At 45.8% G+C, this 14775-nt stretch overlaps 1 protein-coding gene across 3 annotated transcripts in view; it reads right to left on the bottom strand.

Moving 5' to 3' along the window:
• Positions 1-14775, bottom strand: part of NR3C1 (nuclear receptor subfamily 3 group C member 1) — a 656238-nt gene that overhangs the window by 567941 nt on the left and 73522 nt on the right. For all 3 annotated transcript variants that reach the window (XM_069652458.1, XM_069652456.1, XM_069652457.1), the window contains exon 2: positions 13430-14623. In XM_069652458.1, coding sequence (XP_069508559.1) covers positions 13430-14610 — 1181 coding nt within the window. In that variant the 5' untranslated portion in view covers positions 14611-14623. The remainder of the gene's footprint in view (positions 1-13429; positions 14624-14775) is intronic.

The following is a 14775-nucleotide window of genomic DNA, read 5'->3' as shown; positions in this document are numbered from 1 at the left end:
CGGAAGGCTTTTTTCACAGGGGGTGCACAAGGGAGTGCTTGAGAGAAGAAGGGAAGGAGCCAGATGATAAGGAGAGAGGGGTAGTGACATGATTGGAGAGCGGGAGATCAGTGGGGATGAAGGCATCAAGAGTGTGTCTGGCAGAGTGGGTAGGGCTGGAGGGGAGAGGGGAGGGAAGGGAAGGGGAGAGAGGAGGGGAAAAAGGAGGAGAGGGGAGAGGGGGAAAGAGGAGGGGAGAGAGGAGGGGAGAGGAGAGGAGAGGAGAGGGGGAGAAAGGAGGGGAGGGGAGAGAGGGAGAGAGAGAAAGAGAGAAAGAGAGAAAGAGAGAAAGAGAGAAAGAGAGAAAGAGAGAAAGAGAGAAAGAGAGAGAGAGAGAGAGAGAGAGAGATCAAAGAAGAGTGAAGAGGCAGGAACAGTGGAATCAAGGTGGATGTTGATGTCTCCAATGAGGAGGAGTTATAGAGGTCAGAAGGGAGGGTATGAAGTCAGCCCATTCAGAAAGGAAGTTAGACACAGGGCCATGGGGCTTATAGATAGTGGCATGGGTGAGATAGTTGGAGAGACACAAAGCTTGCAGACACAACTTTCAAAGGAGGAGTGGGGCTGGGTGGGTACTAGAGAGGTAGGGACCCACTCAGGGAAAATGAGGGCTACTCTACCACTAGATCGGTTGGGGCGGGGCTTGGAGAGGATGTTGTAGCCGTCAGAGAGAAGGGAGTCAAAAGCAGTGACTGATCTAGCATTGAGCCGCATCTTGTGAGACCAAGGACATTGAGAACAAAGTCTTCAAGAAGGAGGCAGATGTCAGAAGAAAGTTTAACAGCAGATCAAGCATTCAGGGTGGCTAAGTGTAGCCGGTCACCACCTTTGAAGGTTATCTGAGGAGGGATACAGGGAGGTGGTACACCCGTCAGAGGTGGTGAAGGGGGTAGAGAGAGAGGATGGAGGATTAGCAGGAGAAGGTAGGAAGTTGATGAAGGCCTACAGGTGCCGTCAAAGAGAAAAAGATTGGGTTGAGGACCCCGGGCAACGACAGTGCCATTGTGGTAGACATTAATGATGCACCTAGAGGATGTAAAATACGCCATGAGTACTTACCATCTAGTACCGCCATGAATAGGTGAAGAGGAAAAGGGGAGAGGGTAGAGATCAAGTGGGCGGTCCAAAGGTCTGGAGAGGGAACATAGAAGAGGATATCAGTGATAGACTGGCCGGAGGTAGCATTGACATAGGTATCAGCAATAGGTAGGCCAGGATTAGAGGCCAGGAGATGTTTTTAAAACTTTGCTCTTCCAGACTTCATGGGAGAGGTGGGATAGGTGATAGAATAGCAGTTAGAATAGATAGGCGAGATAGAGAGTGCCATGGGAATAGTGGAAGAGAGATAGGCAGCTGCACAGTGCACAAACTCACCAAGTGGCCTAGCAGCCAGGCAGGTATAGATGAAGGTGGTGTGCAATGGAAGACACTCAAAGCACAAATTTAAAAAGCACACCCAAGTTTGTTTTCAGGCAAGGCACAAAATACAGCACAATAAGGTGGATGCACATATTAAAAACGCACCTAGATCTGTTTTTCAAGCAAGGCACAGAGTGCAGCACAACATGGTGGATACACAGATTAAAAAACACAGCTAGATTTGATTTTAGGCTAGTCAAAACAATGCAGCAGGAAACATGGATGAAAGAACAGCAGAGAGCAGATCATGTGATGCAGAGTTGCAATAGGAAGCATAAGGAGTACTAAGCACCAGAGAACCGAGCAGAAAAGACGAGCTCTTAAAGGCGAATTTACTCGTACCACATCCTATAGTGGATGGGCGACCTAGATTCAGGATAAGCAACGCGTGTGGAACACACCCAAAATCGAGTGTAGGGTGATTTGTGAATGCACATCAAGAGTCAAAGTGAACAGGTGAAGAAAAGGCGTTCTAAACTCGGAAGAGTAGTCCAGAACAGCCACCAGCGGAGCGAGGATCAGAATAGTAAAGGCAGTGAGACACGAGCTTGGCCCGTTGGCGAGGGCATAGAAACAATTGCACTGGCTTCCAGAAATCCCAGGTAGCAACAGAGGGGGAATCCCAGTGGCACGGAGCAGAGATAGGTGCGGGGAACAGGGAGCTGACGTAGCAGAGTTAAGTGGGTACAGCCAGAAACCCATAAAGGAGAGTGAAGAAGGGCACAATGGAGAATAAGGACGAGTGCAGGCAAAAAGAATCCAGTGAAAGTGGCCAGGGCAACATCAATGGGGAGGCTCGAGGGACACAGCGAGTATAGGGCTTACCCGCTGTGGAGCAGTGCAGGATCCGGCGATGCAGCAGAGATGGATGCCAATGCTTGTATCGAATTGAAGCGACTGCAGTCAGATAATTAGTGGCCACTGCAAAGTGTATCGAGTTTAAGGTAGGGGCTTGCCTGAAGTATCGAATTTGTTCAACTCAATTAATAATATTTATACATACAAGTATTTAGTAAGAGAAAAGGATACAGTAAAACTTTAAAATGAACATGTCACCTATCATAGTTGCATTAACTTCCTGTACCATTCATGTAGGAAAATTAAACTTACCTACTGACACTGTGTGGAGCCCTATGCAGTCCAAATGTAATGGCCATCAAAGTATGTTTAAGCTATTTCTGTAACACTGCGTTTTAGTGTAAATGGTGGTCAACAGATTATACTAAGGAACATGCTCTAAAGAGATGTGTTAAATAATGTCTTGTTGAATATGCATGCACAGTTTTCTATTCACGAATATATGGTTTTGATATTTGTCGGGACATATCTAGTGCCATCCGTTTTTTATTATTCCAATAAATATCTAGTCTACCCACAAACCAAACACCATCTGCCTTTTCCCTTCCACGCCCACGACCGCTATCGCCATCCCACTCCCACCTTTTTTGATGCAGCCCGAGTACCACTAGTTCCTTTTTTCCACTCCACCACTGTAAATTACACAGCAACGTCACCAGTTTTTCGTTCTGGCCAACAAAAAAAAACAGAGTGAAAAGGGTGAGTTGTGTAATACCCAGCCATTCCCTGCCCCCAATAAAAGAAAGTGCCAAAAACTGCTGGGGGCGGGTTGGCTTCGTCACACGGCACAAGTCGAGTTAACACTCAGGTGGACGGCATGCGCCCACTTTTTTCAGAGGGCAGACCCCCGTACTCCTTGTATGTTTTCAAACATTTTTATCCCCCCGCCTGAAGTAACAGTGCCGCGATCAGGATTCGAACTGTGGTCGCTTGGCTGTGAAGGGAGGCAGCCACAAAGTTACACATCTTTTATACTTAGCCAGCAAAGTTCTACGAAATCTGTTCTTTTGGGAAATGCTTCTTTGTCCTGTGCACTCTTCAATTGCGAATGGCAGATTTAATTAAGTACTTTAGGATCTGTGCTGTTCCTATGGCGTCACTAATCACTGCGTACGTCAGAGTTTAATCACTTTTTTTAGGACTTGAGCCCCACTTCTCCAGTAACCACACTGCCAGTTTACAAGAAGACGGACAGCCAATGCGCATGGCGTTGGTCATTCCTATGGTACAGTCGGAACAGGCAGGTAAAGTCACAGAGGAGGTTTCCATGCACGCAGAGAGTTAACATGAAAGCCGACTCTGGTCATGAAACATGGCCAAGCAGCCTCGCGCACTTTACAAGCACAGATGCTCGCACAAACCCTGCGTCCAATGAAACATTGCGCGAAGCTTCCAAACATTGCATTTTCACCTAATCAGGCAAGCAACTTCCCACACGAGCCGACCTAACACGTTAATCGCAGAGCAAACAAGGGGAGCAAATGAAATTCAATCGAAACGCAGCAAAACGCGCGGGTGTTCGTGTCATTTAGTGCGTTGCTTGGTTATTTAATTTGAGGCTACGGCCCTCCCTGTAGGCACAAGTCTGTGAACATCTGCTTCCTGGCGGAGAAGCCGTGTCCGTGGTACAGGGTCCAAAATGGCCAATTTCTTAACGGAAAGCGGCATGCGGGGAACGGGCGTGACGCAGCGGACCCGACCCGCACTGGAACCACATGGGACATTAACAGTAAATAGCTAAACAACACGGGGTGGGGAGTTGGTGCCTGTAGAGTAAGTCGTTCAATACCTCCTGGCCGACAGCAGCACTGAACCACGAATTCTCATTTTGAAGCAAAGCCTACTGTTACACATTCTCTCCAAGAAATACGTTCCTCCTGGCAGTAAGAGGTCTAACACCATTTGTAATGCATGCATTCTCTCGATCCATCTTCACCTGTTTTCCCACAGTGCGCTTCAGTTGAGATTGTCAGTGCCTTGCTTAGCAATCTATAATGGCCCTCTTTTGCAGTCCTGGATGAATAAAGCAGTGCCCCTCCACCTTGCTGCACTATTTATTAAAGATCAATTTGTGATGCTTGTACTTAAATCAGCAGTTGCAAAACGGCCCTCGTCCAGACCGAAAACATGCATCTTTTCTCCTCTTAGCGGGAGGTGTCCCAGTAGGAGGTGCAGCGTACGTCATGTCGTGGGTGCTCCCCAGAGGGCCTCTGCTATTCACATTACCTTGTGATTGTGTGCAGTAAAGAGACTAATTTCAACGAACAGCGATATGATAGGATACGTTATTTATAACGCGCTTAATACCCAGAGGTTTCTAAGCGCGGACCCGGGCATAGAGCCTGTCTTCTTGCTTCCAAGGCGAGCATGTTGCCGCTGAGCTATCCTCCCGAGACCTCCCAAGAGTGGCACGAGTATTACCTCCCGCAGGTACAGCTTGAAGACCCCTGACTTGTCTGGGCACATTGGGGTGTTATATGATCCCTTGCGTGATTCCCTCATCAGCGCAGTGTTCACCCGACAGACATGTACAACAAACAATAACCCCGTAATGGAAGTAAGCAATAGCATTGTGTAGGCATGAGACAGGCATTTGCCAGGCACTACCACAATGGTACTAACTGACTATAAGATGCCCAACACCTATCATACTCAATGTGAAAATGTTGCCTTTACCAGTGCTTCCTTTTCACAGGAGCAACAAACAGATGCGTAGACACACACACAGCTTTAAAATCGAGTAGCTGAAGCCACCCTTTGTTAAAATATTTGTATTACATCAGAAGCATATTTACAGCTGCAATTATGCCTTTAACTCTCAGTAGACTGTTTGGAAACACCACTGCCAGGCCCTATACAGTACAAAGTATAAGATTACTGCTTGATAAAGCTAGCTGAAAGAGAACCCAGGAGGATACATGTTGTACGGGGGAGGAGAGGGGCAGGTAGGTGGAAATGACAAGAGTGTTTAAAATGACCATGGGCAGCCAATAGATGGGCAAATAACAAAACACGTGTAAACTGTGGGTCCCTCCTCACATTCTATCTTCTTCTAGCTGTACTCAGGCATGGCATCGGGGCCTTTCAACATTTTCAGTTGAAAGGGGAGTCAAGCCTCAGGGGTGGCCCCCAAAAATTGCCCAAATGCTGCCAGTCAGGAGTCTGATAACACTGCAATATACTCTCGTTTATACTACTGCTTTCGTCCGGCAGTGGCTTTAAATGTAAGATTTATAGTGCTCGCCTTACATGCTGCTTTTGCTGGAGCCCATTTGGCCATCACTTCCCTTGGGGTATACAGAAGTGTTTTCACCTCAATGCCTTGTAACACCAGTCCCTCCACATCAGCCAATTGCTGACAAACAAGGAGTTATAGCTTTTTGGTGGGCATTTAGTGTTTCATCTGCCAGCTATTAAACGCTTGACTGCATTTCTTTGTCTCCATTATAATATATGCACCACACTGGTGCCCCAGACCGTTTTTCGCTCTTATCCAGGGGGGGCACCAACCATGGTGTTGAAATGGTCCCACCACATCCTCACCCGGGCCTGGTACTCCAAAGCAATAGATTTGGCTTATGCCACCGAATATCCATAACTAAAAAGAATCAGTGTCGCTGTTTCGGGTTCATTAATAAGGTCTTCTTTTTATCACCAAACAATATAGTTGTGCGGAAAATGTAACCATGTTAATCATTGAAACCGACGCAACGTGGTGCCTTCCTCCAATGATAAACGTAATTTCGTGTGTTTGCAGTTCTGCATACGGGCATGATAAACTGCAGAGCTTTATTTACGGGTATGACTGAAAGGTTTAACAGCGCCAGCTCGCCTATAGCTCCCTCCCCGCCCCTGGGAGGCCGCGAAGAATGTTCACGCACATAAAACTGACAGGAAAACTACAGGAAGGGCCCGGACTGAGCACACTGTCTAAGCGTCCGCCCAGGGAGCCGAAAATTGAAAACGTCACACGCGGCTCGCCTTCACTTCCGACTTAAAGTGGCAGGATTGCCGGAGCAGTTTATGAAACATAACGCAGCCAACGAAATGCCTGGCCAACGTTGTGGTGCCTTTGCATTGGTCGCCTGCCGGTTAGCACTGCACGCGCAGGCCTTGCTGCAGCCCGCGTGCCTCCAGCACAGCGGCCTTGCATCAGCTCCAAGCATCCCTGCAATTAAACGCATGACCTCAGAGGAGCCTATTTATAGACAGTGGGGATTTGTGCCGAGTTAAAGGCCCAGGATGGGTTGCTCATAGGAGGCCCAAGGCCCTTAACGCGCCTCGTAAAAGCATACATTATGTTATGTCCAACGCAGCACATGCGTACCAAAAGTCGGCTGATGCAATACCATCGCTTTAGGTATGCGGGCGGGCAGTCCTGGTACATTTGAGGCAGGCAGGCTGCAGTAACGCTTTCTTACACATCGTTTCCATCAAGCAACATGAGTATTTCACTGCACATTTTGGTCACCTTAATATATAACGTACTATGCAGCTCTTTGGATAATTCGAGTCCCTGCACGTCCCGCCTCAAATAGTGCACAGGCATATCATTGCTAAACGCACGAATATGCAGGCTCATTTTTGCCCACTAGTTCGCATTAGCTCTTTTATGATCCCAACAGTGGTTAACTTACAAGTACATGGTTCTAAATTAAATTGAAGGGAACTGGGAGCTATTTAGCTCCTCCGTGCAGCCTAGAAGAGCCTGGTTAGCTTGACACCAGCAGCTACCAGGAGCTACCTACGTTTCGCTCCCTGGCCAACTGATGCTACCTCTGAATTTAACTCTGTGCGTTTGGGGGAATCTATAACTAAACATTAGAACACATCTAACATGCCATTTAAAAGCATGAGGGGTCGTAAATAAGGGACAAAATTATACGACTGCATTTTACGTGGAAGTCAAGATTTGTAGAACACTGTGTACTAGCCCCCTGTTGCCCAGTGGTAGCTCCTAGGCACTGGTTAATGCTTTTATCTCCTGCTTATCCAATCTTAATTTTGATCCCTGAAGTACTGTATGAAAGCAACAACTGGATCAAATCAGCACATCACCCAACCTGCCCAAGACATGCCCCTCAGCTTCTGGTCTGCTCCATCTTGCTGATAGGGCTGGGTGAAATTTCCGCTGACGAATTGGAAGATTTAATCTCTAGTTCCACCTACCAATTTGCTATAAAGATTATCCATAAGCACGCACAACTTTGCCAAGCAACTTGCAAACATATTATCCAATCAGGGGGAGGAACAATGTTCAGTGTATTTCGATTGGCTAGAAAGCTGGGCTTTTCACCCAATTGGAGAGTGTTGAACATTACAGCCTCCCTGATAGGCTTAAAAATGTGGGCCTCTAACTGGTGGCTAACATCCAATCAACAAACAAAAAAGGAAAGGGGGTTCGGCCGGGTATTACATACTGTACATGGTGGCTTACCTTTACATTCCATCATCCCCTTCCGCAGTGCTACAAGTGTGATATTCACCCATCCATACTCCCTAGTGCACTTTAACTATGGCATGAAGTTTTTTGTTTTAATTTTTCAAATCTTCATTTATCATTTGGGACAGACATCTCATTTACCATGTCACGTTTCACCTGTGTACAGATTTCTTCTCAATGATGCTTTATCGATTATATTTCTGTTATACAAGTTCTTTGATGGGAGCACAGTAGAAGCTCAGATTGATTTTATTGAGAGCTCCCACGTTTTTCCATGGCGGGAGAGGTTCCGTCCGCTTCGCATCTCGTGTCAACTTGGATGACCGGAAAGAGCAATTTGCCTCAAACCAGAGCGGGGGCGTGAAGGGAGGTATTCCTCTTGCCTTTATCGCTTCATTCTAATTTGCCAGCCGTAATATGAAGGAGCAGACTTCATATCTGGACGGGTTCAGGCTGTGTGCAACTTGACTGGTTGGTGCTGTGTTGCGGCGGTGGGAGGAAAAGTGTGCCTGTCACAAAAAAGTATTGGCTTTTGGGTGCTTCTTGCCTGGTTATAGGTCCTATGTTGGCTGGGCTTAGCATTAGTTCGAGCAGCTACAGTTAAAACTCCACCCTCATTTAAGAGAGGCAATTCTTTTTCCCCGTTGTCTATAGAACGGTGTCCTTTGTGGCCTAGGGGATAAGCAGAAGAGTGCTGGTTCTCCTGTTCCTGCAGGCATGGTTGGACCACACCTAGGATAACAACGAAGCTCAGATATTGCAAGAAGGCCTCACACACTCACTAGCTCCGGGTCAAAGATATAGTCATAGCCCTAGAAAATTTCACACAAATGTCTCATCTGGGACACTGGTCGTTTGATTCCTTGGCATACTTTAATCACGAGAAAGTGACCTGTTTTCGAGCTCAACTTAACCACTAGAATATATCACACTGAAAAGTGGCAGACTTTCATCGCATAATGATCTGGCAAATACCTGATCTTCCCGCCCTTGTGTCATCTACCCATCTACCTTGTTGGCAAAAGCTACACAGGAGGAGGCATAGAATTTGTGAATTTAAAGTCTCTAAAAAAGAAATCTACTGTACTAGAACCTAACGGATTATGGAATGACCTGCTTATTAGTGGTTCTAACGTATGGGGCCAAATACTTCACAGACTCTTTATATCTATAAGGGTCAGTAACAAACAGCCATCCAGCTGAGTTAATAGTACTATAGTATTATTGCTCCAGTGTACAAGCACAGGGAAATAATGGGCCCAATGCTTGAGGATCCTCTGAAAGTATGTGCACGTGTTCTATTAAATGAATTGTGCACTTGGATTAAGCACGATTATATTCTGCCCATTAATCAGACCAGATTTCGAGAAGGTTCCTCCACCTCAACTAATATTATAGTTCTAAGGACTACTGTGGAGTTGGCTAGAGACACCAATAAACGCCCTGTGTATGCCGCACATTTTGATTTCAGTGCCGCTTTTCACAGTTGACTGCAATTTGTTATGGTCCAGACTACAACACTGGGGCATAGCGGAAGGCTTACTAAAAATGACTATTGCTATGCCTGAAAACACCACTGTATAGATTAAGCAATGCTATTTCAACTTGCAGTGGAGTCAAACACGGGTGTGTTGTTGCCCCTACACCATTTAACTTGTATCTGGCTGATCAGTGTCCATATCCAAAACAGTAGGCTGAATATTCCCCACCCAGGTTGGGCAACTCTAAACTGCAGTAGCTTGGCTATGGGGCTAAAGACGTGCTAACGGACGGCACGCCCGCCGGCTTACAGAGGCAGTAAGGTGCTCAGAGGCGCAGACAGGCCCACCCAAAATCTGTAAATGGCCACTCGGCAGCGCTGTGTGGGCATTTACAGATGTTCATGTCACTGCAGTGGGCCCACTTGTTCGACAATCCTGGCTGCGCCTCTGAAGGTGCTTTTTATCAAATCGCTACAAGTCATGGGAGAATTCTCAACTTTAGTAAGGCAACGATCATGATATTTAATCATTCGCAAAAACTGAACTATAGTCGGAAGGTAAGTGGGACCTTTGTGGAGGATGTATCCCGTTATATTTATCTGGGTGTAGCAATACATGATACATTGTTGTGCAATTCTCATACTAAACAAGTGTGTTGCACGATTATCCAGCATCTTGACGCTATTAAGGAATGTCCTTATCCTAATTGTGGACATGCTCTCAAGCCTCTAGTAGACATGTACAAGATGAAAATATCACATACACTGCTGCATGGCGCTGAAATCGGGAGAGAGGCCAGAATGTGGCGGTATGTAGCATTGATCTTTTTTGTATGAAGAGGCTACTTAGTTGTTCCCAAAGCTTACCTGCCAAACTCCTCCGTGCAGGATTTGAATTAGTCCTATTGAATTTCTGCAATTACAGCAACCTCTGAATTGCAGCAATTCAATTGGAAAAAGCGTATGCGCTACTTTCTTGCACATGGGGAGCCTGCTTAGCAGGCAGAACTACTGGTCTTGAAAGAACTGTGATTTGGGACGTAAAGGTGATACTGCTCATTTCTGTAAACACCTTAAAGTGAATATGGCTAAAGGCAAGGTGGTAAACATCAAAACACTTATAAAAAAAAGGTCAACTGAGGAACTGGCATGTGAATACACATCTGACCGGCATTACAACCAAATCCGACTCTTAGAAGTATGGAACTTATACACATGATGTCAGAATGAAACTTAAATGTGTGCTTCACTTTCCCAACCACAGAATTCGACGTGATTATTTGCAGTTTAAATTCAATATACTGCCAACACTTGAAGACACGGGTTCTTGGGCAAAAATTCCAGTCTGAAATAGGACCCGTCGCCTGTGCCAAGAGGCGAAGATTGAAACCAAAAGCATCTATTATTATACTGCGCTACAATACGTTTTCTACGTGCGGAATACTTTAAAGGATATTTATCATTGGACAATTACTGATTTGCATAGTCTTTATGCTTTTGTAATGGATTGGCAGGCAAAGAATGATGGTCTGGAGGGTTGCCCAGAGCAATGCCAGAGGTTAGGATTAATTCCAAACCTTCCAGCCATCACCTCTTGTTTTGCATTAGTGTTATTCTATAAAAGGTTATGGATTTATACACAAACACACACACACAGTATTCTTGACTGGGCCACTCTTGGCCCCAAGGGTTGGCAGTCCTAGAATTCTTGTTACAGAGTTTGACCCGCAGAAATACAGTAAAACCTGGCAAAAAGGGAGGAAACTTCTAGGGGCGCTTGAGCACATCTTAAGCCCATCACACAACCACACACTATTTGGTATAAATGATCTATTCCTCTTTGTCAACTGCCTCATTTATGGCATCCATCCCATTACCAACACTCACACCAGAATATATCTTTTTTTCTCTGCATTCCTGAATGAAAGTCTACAGTAGCTCAATATACATACACGCAAATCATCACTGAAGTACCTTTTTTTCCCTTTACCTTTCTTTTTTTTGTTTTGTCATAACGTCGCCCTCTTCCCCACACCTCTTATCCTTTCCCCTGGCTCCTTTACCTCTACAGACTAAGGCAGTGGTCTTCAAACTGGGGGGCTGGCCCACAAGGGGGGCATGAAGGATGTCCTGAGGGGCCCCAGACTCTTTGAAAAGGGAATAAGTTGACAGTTTGTAATATAAAAAACGATTAAGGTGACTGCTTTTAATAGAAAATATAAGCAGTAGAAAATATGCGTGTTAATGAGCCATGTTTTCATTCAAGGGAGGGCTCGGTATGCAAAAGTTTGACTACCACTGGACTAAAGTCTGGATAGCCCAGGCAGCGGCATAATAGACCACGCCTTTGTCAAGCATTGGCGGTGTAAGAACACCGAGGTGGTGAATAACATAACTACCTTTGCGTTTTTGGCAACAGTAGAATTGCATTTTTTTTTTAATTAAGTTTGTTGCAGTTAAATGCACTTTTCACACTGGACGCAAACGTATGCATTATACATATACAAAAACAGTCACTTTAAACACGAGCTTGTAACTCTTACATACATACAAAATAATCGATATACCGCAACAAAAGAGACGTGCAGCCATCAATTTCATATCCGTCTAAAAAGAATCTTAAAATCATACAATCCGTAAAACAAAAAGATTAAAAACTGCAGTTCTATTAATTATAATATTAAGATCATAAATATTCACCATTATACACGTTAACTAAGTGCTCCAGAGAAGGTTCCATTAGTGCCAAGATAGTCCTTTTCTATGCATGGCCATACATTTGATATTTCCAACATCGAGGCAAGGCGGTTTGCACTCCAAACAGCGTACCCAGAAGGTATCTCTACAGACCATTCCCCTATAATCAACAAACCCAACTAAAAATCCATCACACAGTTGTGCACATTTCAGACATTGTGTCAGTATGTGCCCGTTAGTTTCGATATCTTTATCCTTACAGAATCGACACAGGCGTTTGCCTTTCGGAATGCCTACAACCACCAAGGTTAGTAATTGTCCCATACGCAACAATACAGCTATTCCACAGTGTTTAGGGTGCAGGATGCATTGCTTAATATTTTGGAATTGCATTTATAATGGGAAAAAAAAGTAAAAATGCAAGTAGTGCAATGTAAAGTCGAGTGAGCTACAATACTAGGACTGGCTGAACAGCACACACCTGACAGAAAGTTTGAAATCACCATTTTCTCTTCTGACACTTGGTCTACAAGGGAGGGATCAGGTAACATTGATGACTTTGTTTCTGGAGGGCGTCTGAGTCATTTTGAACAGCAGGACGCAACAAATAATATTGACAGGCCAGACCTAACCTCGTAGCACAGAGACTACAATAGCACCAGCCATAGCCAGCATAATGAATAATGAGGGATTGCGGCAAGTCAAAGCCCCAAACATTCAGAGAGCCACAGGTTCCCGTCCCCCACCCTACCATGGCAAATTAGTTCAGATTTGGAGATTTTCCTTTTCTTTTTTAAATTAAAATGACGAACCAACCATGGTTTTATTCTAAAACATGGGCAAATCTGAAAGCAACCAAAAGAGGAAGACAGCATTCAAAATCTCTCCAGACTATACCATTTCCCAAATCATCAGACATTGTACATATGTTCATAGGGAAAGCTTTCTACCAATCTGCCACTGCCAGAAAGAAAAGTGTCTTCATACCTTTCATCCTCATTGCTTATGCATAAACCAAATTATGAGTCTTAGTGAGAACTGATCTAACAACAAGCCAGCATAAAATACAGACATTGATCCATCAAATACTAAGAATGGAGACTGGGACTGAGTCACTCTGCCACAGATCTTTCTCAAATTACGCCACGAGACAGCCACTATGAAATCTCTACAGCATCACATACAGTTGAGGAACCCTTCTGCAACTCGTCCTATCTTCTCAATTGGACCTGTATACACTCACTTGGAAAACTTTGCTATAGATTAAAGGAAACTGAGCAGATGTAAATGTGGAATGAGCCCCAGACTCGCATGCTACCCTGATCATGACAGCATGACAAATTGAGTAATATTGGGGAATAAATCACTTTATCTCACATGGTCTCAGTTATCTCATCTAATAAAATGTGGGCAGACCAGCAGGTTTTCATAAATGTGAATGCATCATAACAACAACCTCCCAATATAAATCAATTGCAAAAAGATAGTCCTACCTTGAGTAGCCATTAGAAAAAGTAGGCCTGCCGGCATAGCTTATGCTCCCAAGGGAAGTTAGAACTTCCCCTCCGGATGGATGACACCTCTTCCAAGCGTCTGCAATGCTTGGAAGAGATGGAATGAGATTAAAAATTGGCTTCTGATCCGGCTGCTGAGAGATGGTTGAAGTGTTCAATCCATAATGATACATCTGACCCCCAGAAGTGCTGACCCCATGGACAGAGATGCCAGACCCCTGCAGGTGGGACCCTGTAAAGTGTGCTCCGCAGTACACAGGGCCTTTCTTCTCCTGTTTCACCACGCCTGGCGTGATGAGTTCAATGTAGTCTTCTTTCTCCGTCTTCACTTGGGGCATGTGAATGTTCAGGCTGGGCAAGCGCAGACCGCTCTGGTCGCCCAGCAGAGGCTTGCAGTCCATCATGATGGGGGGCTTGCAGTCTTCACTGGCACTGCCCGACGTCATGAAGGGGTCGTCTGCCCTCAAGGGAGAAAGCAACCTGTTGCTTTCCTCCTCGTCAAAGAGCCGATCTGCCTCCCATGGGCTCCGACTGGCATCTCTGCTGAGGGAGTCGGGCACCAGTTCAAAATCCTGCAAAATATCAAATGTGCTTTGGTCATCTGAAAAGAGTTTCAAGTTGCCCCCATTGCTATCATTGCCAGCTTGGCCTCTGGGCACTGCAGTTTCTGCATCCATGTAAAGGTCGCATTTCATGTTAGTTGGGAGCTCTGGTTTTCCGGCCAGGCCTGGAGTCCCAGAGGCTTCCTCCGGGCCAGAGGACTTGGCCTGCAGACTGGCGATGCTCTCCTCGAGGAGTCTGAAGTCTGTGTCACCCGCCGGCACCCCAAGCTGCCCCTGCTGTGGAAATCCCATCTCGTTCCCCATTACTTTGGTGTCCGGCTCCCCCATGTAGAGTCCCATGGAGAGTGACACGGCCTTGGAGAGGTCGGGCTGGGGTGCATTATTGAGGGATCTGCCGGGCAGATCCCCCGCACCTGGCTGCAGTCTGGCGTCTGCCTGGGTGACAGGTAGCGTGGCAGGCACTGCAGACACCTTGGCAAAGGCTCCACCTCTGTAAGCCGGGTAAATGTCAATCACGTTTACTGCTTTGTCGCCGTACTGCCCAGTCTTGTCTACTTGAGCAACGCTGGGGGGGTTTAAGATGTCTTTGCGGTCCATTAGATACAGTGGGCTGCAACAAAAACAAGAGAGGAACACGAGTTAGAAAAGCAGTAGAGTGCAGTCACATGTTTGAGAATGTGCATCGACGCACCTACAATCACTACAATGCCCGCTAAGGGCGCATATGCCATCTTGTGATCTACGGGTCGGTGTCGGATTGTC

The sequence above is a fragment of the Ambystoma mexicanum genome, chromosome 3p (assembly GCF_040938575.1).
Source record: "Ambystoma mexicanum isolate Mex_15411 chromosome 3p, UKY_AmexF1_1, whole genome shotgun sequence".
Classification (NCBI taxonomy): domain Eukaryota; kingdom Metazoa; phylum Chordata; class Amphibia; order Caudata; family Ambystomatidae; genus Ambystoma; species Ambystoma mexicanum.
Note: the sequence above shows the minus strand (reverse complement) of the source record. Positions and strands in the feature narration are given on the sequence as shown.